The 10,618-nt window shown below is 35.6% G+C and overlaps 2 protein-coding genes across 2 annotated transcripts in view; both read left to right on the forward strand.

Moving 5' to 3' along the window:
* The first annotated feature begins 1,848 nt into the window (after nt 1-1,848).
* On the forward strand, nt 1,849-2,656 carry LOC111410133 (40S ribosomal protein S16-like). Its single transcript, XM_023040350.1, has one exon. It carries the CDS (start codon nt 2,017-2,019, stop codon nt 2,449-2,451), a length of 435 nt encoding a protein of 144 aa, XP_022896118.1. The 5' UTR covers nt 1,849-2,016; the 3' UTR covers nt 2,452-2,656.
* Nucleotides 2,657-6,038: 3,382 nt separating this feature from the next.
* LOC111410134 (O-acyltransferase WSD1-like) overlaps nt 6,039-10,618 on the forward strand; it is a 10,485-nt gene continuing 5,905 nt past the window's right edge. The window contains exon 1 of the mRNA XM_023040351.1: nt 6,039-6,865. Within this exon, the coding sequence (XP_022896119.1) occupies nt 6,128-6,865 (738 nt within the window). The 5' untranslated portion in view covers nt 6,039-6,127. The remainder of the gene's footprint in view (nt 6,866-10,618) is intronic.

Below are 10,618 nucleotides of genomic sequence, written 5' to 3' on the forward strand. Positions count from 1 at the left end.
GAGTTATCAACAGAGTTGTTAATCTGTATACAATCTTACAAGAAACATAATAAATACTGAGTTGTAATTCATTTACATCCTTGCAGTAAGACTATTGGTTGAACAACAAATTTTACTTCAAATTAGTAAAATCGAAACATGGAATAAAAGAAGCAATCAAACAAATAAAAATAAAGGCAAGAAAAAAGCAGAACAAGCATATATAAGTAGAACAAGAGATGGAAAAAAAAATATAAAACTCGCTCAAAGTTCATAAACCCTCAACACAAAAAAATAATCGACCAAATACAGATTTAAAAATTGGAACAAATACACAAAACAAAAGCAAAAGATGGGAATGACAAAAATTCTCACTACAATTTAGAAAACCCTAAACACAAAAATGAGGTCGACCGAATAGAAGTAGAAATAGAGAAATCAAAGAAACGTACACAACAAAGGCAAGAGATAAAGATCCTTAAAGGAATTAGGGTATACTTTCTCCGAAAAATTGCCCCTCATTCGTAAAATTTCAACATAGATTCAAACGAGGCAAGGAGCGACGTAATGAACAATTAGCAGTAGAAAGAAAGATCTTCGAACAATAATAGAGCAAAAAAGTTAAATGGACTTATGAGGATTTCGATTTCACGGTTAGAACTGAGATTTTGTGTAGAGATTTGCAAGGGTTTTTTGAATTTTGCGAGAGGGGAGGAGAATAGGGTTTGAAGAGAAACTCACCATCTGAAATACAATGCAGAAAATTCAGTTGACCAGTATAATTATTACAGGGATATTGTAACCTTTTTTAATGAAGAATAGTGCGGACCGGCTCAAATCCAACGTAACATGAACGCCGTGGTCCATAAATGAATAGTACAACGGAAAGATTAAATAGAAAAGAAAAACAAAATAAGAAAAGGAGAGGAGAGGAGAGGAGAAACCACTAGCAACCTCGTCATTGTGTTCTTCGTCAATGTTTTCTTTCTTGGTAATTATGTGCGTAATTGAAACTTTAGAAACTGATGTGTGTTTTTCGTGGCCTCTTTGCTTTCTATTTTCATCTATATAATTTTTTTTTTCCAAATTGAAATTAACTATTTTTTTCCACTACAATACTTTTTAGTAAGTCATGTACTTGCCGTTCATTTAGTAGTCATATTTGACAGAAACGGTCCAAAATCACTACAAATTCAGCTATATTGAAAGGTTGAGCACCAAAATGCTTCACCTCAAAGATTAAAGGCCAAGTTACTAAAAATACTATAGATTGGAAACCAATATTAAAATATTATTAAAGCCCCGTTTGGCCCCATCAAATCTCATCAAATTAAATTAAATTTTTTTCTCTCATATTTTTAATCATCCAATTTTTAATAAAATAATATTATATGTAAATAAAAACATTTTATTCTTTTACAACTATCTATTTTTTGCCCCCGTTTAAATCAAATTATTGTAAAAATGAAAATAAAAATTATAGTCGTTATGGCCTAACGCAAGATATAAAAAATTAAATATGGTGGCTTAATGTGATGAATAACGGTCATATTTTTCATTTTAATGAAAAAATAATAGGACTCAAACAAGGCCTTCAAAAAAAGAATAATGCTGTTTGCAGTGAAAACTATCGATAGTCGCTCTATGTGACGTATACTTGACAGTTTTCTATTTGATGTATAATTCAAAAAATAACTACCATATTTATGTATCAAATATGAAATTGTCAAGTATATATCACATAAAACAACTACTGACAATTTTCACTACGAATAACATTACTCTCGGGAAAAAAAAAAGGGGCGAGAGGGTCGGTGGGGCTAAATGCTTCTTGGTCCTTACTTTCATGGTAAAATCGTAAATGACCAACCAATGCTGGGCATATTAGAGGTACGCAAAACCCTAATTCCATCCCCCTTAAATTCATCGCATCCGTATGAGCTTTGCTCTGTTGCACCCAAACCTAGGTAGCGTAGCCTCTTCCAGGGTTTAGATTTCCCCCTTCTACAACACAGAGAAGCAAAACTCCACCCAAATATGGCGCCGTCAACCCAGTCCGTACAGTGCTTCGGCCGGAAGAAAACCGCCGTCGCCGTGACCCACTGCAAGAGCGGCCGAGGCTTGATAAAAATCAACGGAGTACCGATCGAGCTGGTCCAGCCTGAGATCCTTCGCTACAAGGCGTTCGAGCCCATTCTTCTTCTCGGCCGCCACCGTTTCGCTGGAGTCGACATGCGCATCCGCGTCAAGGGCGGTGGTCACACCTCTCAAATCTACGCAATCCGTCAGTCTATTGCTAAGGCCCTCGTTGCGTTCTACCAGAAGTACGTTGACGAACAGTCCAAGAAGGAGATCAAGGATATTTTGGTGAGGTACGATAGGACCCTTTTGGTGGCTGATCCTAGGCGCTGCGAGCCGAAGAAGTTTGGGGGTCGTGGTGCTCGTGCTAGATTCCAGAAGTCTTACCGTTGAAATGTCGGTAGTGTCGCTGCCTTTGTTATTGATATTACCACTTTTGTCTTTTGAGATTATTGTTAGTATTGTTATGTTTTATTTACTGAATTTTCTGCTATGTTTTGGATATTGTTTTCCTTTTTGTTTCGTTGTAGAAAGAGCATTTTGAGATACATTATCTAATATTTATATTTTCGTTCATTGGAATTGTTTTGTTTCCGCTTATGGTGCTCTGGTTTCTTATTGGATTTATATTTAAGTGCTGTTATTTGTGAATTGTGATTCTATTGCTTGTTCTTTTATGGATAATTTGTGTAGTGTCCTGTTTCGTGTTGAAGGATTGAGTGAGATATTGATGAGGCTTTGGTTTTGATTAATTAGTACCATACATTTTCGCTGTTAAGTGTAAGTGTCTTCCTGATAACTTAAGTCAGTTCATCTTCTCCTACTTCCTCTATTCCTCTCATCCCGGATGGCTCCAATTGGTGACCAGATGCCAAAACCACAGTGCATCCGTGAACAACTTCTAATTGGTTACCTCTTGTTCCTCCTAGCTATATCTGATGTCTTCTATTGTCTTTTGGCCAAATCCTCGTACCTGACTGTAAAAAACTCCTTCCACTTTGATAAGGAAACTGTTTTTCTAGAGAAGAATTACAAGCAACATTGTATTTATTTACGAATGCACTTGGTTGACAAGTTCTCTCCAATCTTTAAATGGACAAGTTAAAAGCTTTCTTAATTTTTGATTGTAAAGGGCTAGTTGAAATGGGTTTGTTGGATTTAAGCACATTATCACCAACTTCCATTTGGAGTAAGATTTCAAGTCTACTGATGAGGCCTCAATAGTTCATTTTTGGAGCCTCAATGAGGATAATACAAATTGTTCTTTTGATTTTTGCACCAAAAAGATTTCCCTTTGTCTTTTTGGTAATGCATCCCTTTTCTCAATACTTGATGCCTTTGGTCACTCAGCTATAGATCAATGAAGCTTACTCCCAGCTCACAAGTTTCTGGCTAGAGTGTATTTTGAGATTGATTTTCCTATGCTTATGATATCAAGTGCTAGGGTTGGTAATGAGATTTGGATTTTGGCAAATATTTGAGCATGAATTGTTCCACAATTTTACTGCAATTGCCACCATTTGGGACATTTGTTGAACAATTGTTTGGTGTTTACAGCTGAAAAGGAAAGATGGAATTGACAAGCCCCCCCTCTTGCCCTTCTAGTTCTGCTTTCTATCTAGCCCTGCAACAAACCCACTTCACTGCTGATGTTTTTGTTGGTGCTAATTGTTGTTAGCAGAGTGGTTCATTGACCTGAATAAACTATGCGTTCTCTCCTTTATGTTTTTATTGGTGTGGACAACTCAGGCTCTTCTTTATTTACCAGCATCTCTCCCCTGACTTCCTGCTGGATTTCTTCCTGAAAGCTTGTTTAGTTCAGATTTTTAAGGGAAAAATCCTTTTTTATTTTTGAGAATGTATGGTTGAGAAGTGGGAAAAAGTTGCGTCTCATAAAATGTTTGCTTGAAAATGATTTTGGAGATAGATAATTTAAAAATATGTGTGCCAAACAAGCCTTTGTTGACACAGCGCCCTTTTGTGTTGAGGGCGTACAGTTGTCTTCTCTTTTCTGCTTAACTTAGACTTTAGCTCCCAAATCAATCACCTTTTGGTGGTTGTGCTAAATGTACATAATGGTTTACCTACATATGATTTGGTGAAATATGATTGGGTTAGAATTTTTCAACAAAAAAAAAAAAAAAAAAAAAAACTTCTCCCTTCTCTTTTTAATAGTATGTAAATTATTATGTAATTCATTTGTGTACAAGTAGCATTATTCTTTGGAAGAGACAAAATTTGATGGGTAATTGGTGAAATACCTGTAATCTTTAGTGATTTTGCACAATATTTTCTAATCTTTCAGTTTGGATCAAAACCTCCCAGATCAACCAAACTTCGCGTAATATTAAACTGCTGTCAATTTCTGTTAGGTTTTTGGTTGAACTTGTGGAGGACGAGCAACTCCCAATTTCCACTTTACGTCATGTTTGTTCAAAGTGGACGTGGGAGAGGGACCAATGACATCGACAAAGAAATTCCAATACTCAAGTGATATTGTGGGTTTTTATTCATTGCAATATTGCAATTCTGCCTCACAGGAAGTTGATCCTAATATGGAGAATGAAGGCACGTTAGGTTTAGATAATATAGATCAGTTTCTATCCGACCTAGCAAATGCTATTCTTGGAATTGATGAGGCTGAGTTTTGTGTAAATGTTGAAGCAACGTTAAGTTGTACTTAATGTTTTCCTCATTTACTAACACTTGCCTATAGATATGGGCAGCCGTGATATTGACCCGATGCATATCAAAACTTTTGGTCTGTTATTGCAAGAAGGGACGGTGCTACTGAAACAGGGCCTATGTGACAAGAATTATTCTTGCAAGAAAATTTAATGCCTAGGTGGTTGTCACGTATTTAATGATGGTAAATAATATTTAGTACAGGTTTGAATTCCTCGGGAAATTATTGTGAGCATGCTTATGATTTTGTGACCGTGCATTTGATTCTTTAGGCATGTGATTTCTTTCGGGTACATTCACAGGCAAATGATTGCGTCAGACGTCAGTACTTAATTATGCCCTGTTTGACCTCCATTTCTTGGTAATGAAAATGGGTGGAATAATATTTTTTTTGAAAAATGAGTGGTTAAAAAAGAAGGAAAAGTTTTCGATTCACGTGTAATAATATTTTATGGAAGATTGTATGATTGAAAATATAAGAGAGAAAAATAGAATGCAATAAAATGTAATTTAATGGGACCAAATAGGGGCTATAACTGTTTATTATAATTTTAAAGAAGTTACCTTTTTTTCTCTGTAGCCGTCCCAAAATCAGAGTCCCATTTTTTATTAGTTCATTTCTAATCACAAATATTTTCAATAAATTTTTACTTACGTTTTAATTATACGTTCTTAAAAAAAATCACTATTGTAACATCTGATTTTTCCAAAAAAAAAAAAAAAAAAAAGGAAAAAAAAGAAGAAGGCTCAAATATACTTTATATCCATGCCAAACGCTTTTACATCATGGTGGTTGCAAGGGAAGAGCAGCAAGCTTTCAAAACAGCTCCATGGGGATGCACTTCAATTATATTTTATTTGAAATGAGCCATCCTCAAGGGGGTGAATATCGTTTTAAATATTTTGATGTAATATAACATAATTCAATTTTATATTAGGTAGCTTTATTATTTAATAAATACGAATTTTAAGAAGACAAAACTTAGCCCTTGTTTGATTTCCATTCTTTAGAAAAAAATAAATTCTTCTGTAGTGTTTTGATATTATTTTAACTACGCATTCTTCAAAAAAATAATATTACACGTAAATTTAAAATTTTTTGTTATTTTTTAAATACATATTTTTTATCGATACACTATTTAAAAATTCATTTTTCTCCACAAAATGGGGTCCAAACAAGGGCTTGTGCTTTTAGAAAGTAAATTTTAATTTAAAAAATAAACTTTTGACTAGAATTTCTAACGATAGGCCATCAACAAGTTTTCAATGACACACCAGACAGAGATGATCGTTTTAAAACCGAACCATAATAAAATATCAATAAATGACTTTTCATACTTGAAAAGCAGCAAAGTCACATTTCGCACTCTCTACCACCATTATTATGGAGAATCTTGGAAGAGACGAGCCACTGACGCCTGCCGGCCGTCTTTTCGTCAGCCCGATAATGAACCAAATCATTAACTGTGTCATTGCCGGCGAAAATCCGATAGATATTGAGGCTGTGAGGGCCGAGATAAACAACTCCATAATGGTCAAACACCCTAGATTCTGCAGCCTTTTGGTCAAAGACTCCTATGGCCGAGAGCACTGGCGGAGGACGGTGGTTGACGTCGACCGCCACCTCATCATCCGACATGATGCACTCTCCGACGACCCTTTGGTTTCCGATGAAGTGGCGGTGAATGAGTACTTGGCCGATCTGTCAGTTTCTTCTCCACTCGGTACTGATAAACCATTATGGGAAATCCATCTCCTTATGGCGTGTAACTCTGCTGTTTTTCGAGTTCACCACGCTTTGGGAGATGGGATTTCTTTGATGTCCTTGCTTCTGACATGCTGCCGGAGAGCCGACGATCCTTCAACGCGGCCGACAATAGGTGGCATTGGCGCTGGCTCCTCTCCCATGCTTAAACGGAGGTGGGATTTCTGGACACTATTGAAGGCGGCGTGGTATACTTTGGTGTACGTTTTGGAGTTTATAATGAGGGGTTTATGGCTGAAGGATAGGAGCACTGCCCTCAGCGGCGGCGCTGGGGTGGAGCTCTGGCCAAGGAAGTTGGTCACGGCGAAGTTTCAGCTTGATGACCTGAAGACAGTCAAGAGAGCAGTGGCTGACGCGGTAAGATTTCTAGACCGTTAGATTTAGAACAACCTTTTCTTGCATATATCAAGACCATTGGTATTGCTGTATTGGGAGTCAGTATAGTTTGACTGGTCATCGAATTTTGACTTTATGACTCAAACTAATTTCCGACAAAAACCTTATATTTGAAAACTGTTTGGAAGTGGTTTTGAGAATTGATTTTTTGATCGTTAGAAAAAATGTGGGGTTCACCTGTTAGAGAAGAAGTCGAATATGACGGCTGGAATAGTAAAATAACGATCAAAAAATAAAAAAAATGGGGCCCAAACAGGCCCTAAGTTCCCTTTGGCCTAATTTTGGGGAAATGAAAATGAGTGAAATAGTAATTTTTTGAAAAATAAATGGTTGAAATTGATTTACTTGTAATATTGTTTTATAAAAGTTTGTATGATTGAAAATTGGAGAGAGAGAAAAAAAAATTGAAATTGAAATTAATGGAGGTCAAACTGGGACTAAAACGCAGACCACATGAGTAATTAGATTTTCAGTCCACTTTTAGCCATTTGGTTTCACACGTGGCATTTTGCTACCTTTATAGTTTATACAGATTGAGGGTTAGATGACAGGTTAAATCAAATGCCATTTAATTATTTAGATTCTATATGGTTTAGATTAAAATTTGATTTTAATTTAAATCATAGTCAAGCAATTAATATCAACAACGTTCTTCATGGGTTTCATAACTTTTTAACCATACATTTCAAAAATTTCTATCAAAATTTACTAAAAAAATTTAATTTAACTCCTACAAAAACCCTTTTAATGCCACGTTAGCACCACGTTGGGCCAGTGAGGCTAAAACCATTACTCTTATACATATATTGCTTATTTGATATCACTTAAAAAGTTGTTAAAATATCGAGATCATAGTGTGATTTTAATTTAATCACACTTCTCACGGAATGATGACTTGTATCAAATTTTGATCTATACAACTTTCATTAAAATCTACAAAAACTTTTATCAAGCAACCACTTATTTTCATGTTTACGAAGCTGTTGCATTTACACTCACTAATTAGCATACTCTTTATACAGAAAGTATTGAATATAGGTACCCTAAATTTAAATGCATTCTTGCATAAAATAAGTGGGACCATTGTGTTGGAGGCAGAACAGCAATAAAGCTTCATGGCTTCACAAATCTAGAAAAATAATATGGATAATGCTCTTGGTACATTGTGGTGTCCAAAATGGACACCCGACACCTCGGTATTGGCCGAGGTGTCGGTGGGCCCCGACGTGGCAGGCACCTCGCCGAGGTGCCGCGTGTCCATTTTGGATACCATGTTGGATACCACAATGTACCCCAAGCATGATTGAAATAATATAGTATTTATAGGGTATGATCCAATCCCTACAATCCTACAAGTAGAGTTGTACATGAAATAAAATGTCAAAAGTATCCTTATTTTGATCTCTTCAAGTCCAACACAAATTCCAACTTCCAATAGGGTTTCCAAATAAAATTATAACTAAAATTTGACATTTAAACTTGAATAGGATTTCACAATAGCATTCCAATTAGAATTCTTCTTAATATGAATTTCAATTAGAACTCTAAAATCATTTCAACAAGGATTTTAGGTCACACCCAAATTTTAACAATCTCCACCTTGATATAAATTCCGCTGCAATGAACAAAATTCCAAAATATCTCCACCTGGAAAAATAAGTACAACTGTAGCGAAATAAACTTAACTTTTCAATCAGAACCAAACCTCTCTGACACACGAAAAATACTCTTCCTCCACCCTAGTATCTACAAGCGATACTCGAATCCAAACCCTCGGGTTCCCAAAATTCTAATAAGGAATTCAAAATTTACCAAATAGGATCGAAGTATACATTGTAGTAGAATTCACACCAAATGCTTTAATTGAAGGCCCTTTGCTAGTCCCGACACCTTCAAACATACCAAAAGCATAAACACCAACATCTGTAACTCCGTACCTACACTCAATGAGTCCTTCCCTAGCATTTGAACACGATGTAACCGTTGAAACTGGTGGCAAAATGGAATCACCAACACTCTCCCGAGTAGTGTTCTAAATTGACCCAGAGCCAATCACAAAAGGCACCATACCAAACTGAATGTCCATTATTGTACCAAATCTGTCCAGGTGTCTCTTAATTGGTTTTGCACGCCCTTGCAAGATGTACAGCTAAGACTTTTTCTATCCTTCCTTCCAGTACAATTCGAACATCTATTCGGACATTCAAGACTCCATCTCCACCTCTACCTCCACCAGAGAACTTATACCCATTCGAATCCAAGGTGCTCAGCAAGATTATATTCTTTCTTAAGTCTGGAACATGTCGAACTTGGACAAAAATTCTAACCGTCCCATCCTGTAACCTCAATCTGACCTGATCGATTCTAACTACCTTGCAAAACTGGTTGTTTTCCATGACAACTCCATCTTGCTTCATTGCCTCTATGATTCAAACCAAGCCCTATTGGGATACATATGAAACGAACATACTGAATCCAGAATTCATTCCTCGCCAGGCTTAGATTTCATGTCAACTACGGTCAACACCATATCTCCGCCATCCTTAAAGTCCTCAGCAATATTGATCTCGTTCGAATTATCTATTGCCTTTGTAGTTCCTTTAGGACCACCAAAAGTCTAACTTCCTTTTTTTTTTTTTTTTAGTTACTTATTACCTTCACGAAATTTAGGCTTTTGGTTAGAAGAAGATCTATTGTTTTGTGGTGTCTAAAAGGCTAATTGCACATTTTCAACAGTCTCACGCTATATCCTATACTCGTCTTGTGCACATACTGCAATAAGTTCATTCAAATCCCATTTAACCTACTGAGCATCGTAAACAACCTTAAACTGATTGAACTGGCTAGAAAGGTTATTAAAAACTTGATAGACTAGGAAAGGCTCTACAATGGAAATGTCAAGAGCCTTCAGTTTAAATGATATATTTATGATTTTCATAACATGCTCCCTAACACCAATTGTACCATTATATCAAATATATTAATTTGTCCATCAAATCTTGAGTCTCTGCTTTATTAGACATAAAAAATTTCTCCTATGGCATCCATAAAATTTTTGGCATTTTCATTATCTAGGGTAACACTCATAATAGAATTGGATATAGAGCGCTTAGTGATTTTCGGAAAAAAGTTTGTTAGCACTTTCCCACTTTTCATATTCGGCTACATATTCAACAGTGCCCTTCTCTGTGGGTTTCTCAAACTTTTTTCTCCATTGCAAAGACCAAGCGCTATTTCTTAATCTTGTTTCCATTTCACGTAATTATTTTCAGTCAAGGTTTCAATAGCAGACAATTGATTTGAAAGAGAAGAAACATTATAAACTGTGGAAATATAAAATATTGTACTAAATATTATCCAAACATAATGTATGTAGTCAAATGGATGATGAATTATCCATTCCGTAATTAAAATCAAAACCATATGAATTTTATTACGGTAAGAGCCTAGATGCATCATTATGTCACCTTTGGGCTGACTAACGTACTCTTAAAACACATCATATAGCAAGTTAACAAAATCACATTGATTTTCGAAATTTCAACACCTTTGGGCAGAAGGAGATTTTTAGATCAAAGTAAACTCGTTAACCGCCTTATGTCGTTTTCCAAAATATCACATATAATAACATCTTTAACTAAAATATTATATGTAATAAATCAAAATTGTTGCGCAATATATATATATATATATATATATATATATATATATATA

This window comes from Olea europaea, chromosome 15 (assembly GCF_002742605.1).
Source record: "Olea europaea var. sylvestris chromosome 15, O_europaea_v1, whole genome shotgun sequence".
In the NCBI taxonomy this organism is placed as follows: domain Eukaryota; kingdom Viridiplantae; phylum Streptophyta; class Magnoliopsida; order Lamiales; family Oleaceae; genus Olea; species Olea europaea.

Bases quoted from the DNA above. Each gene is read 5' to 3' on its own strand.
- LOC111410133 (XM_023040350.1), top strand. From the start codon at position 2,017: ATGGCGCCGTCAACCCAGTCCGTACAGTGCTTCGGCCGGAAGAAAACC.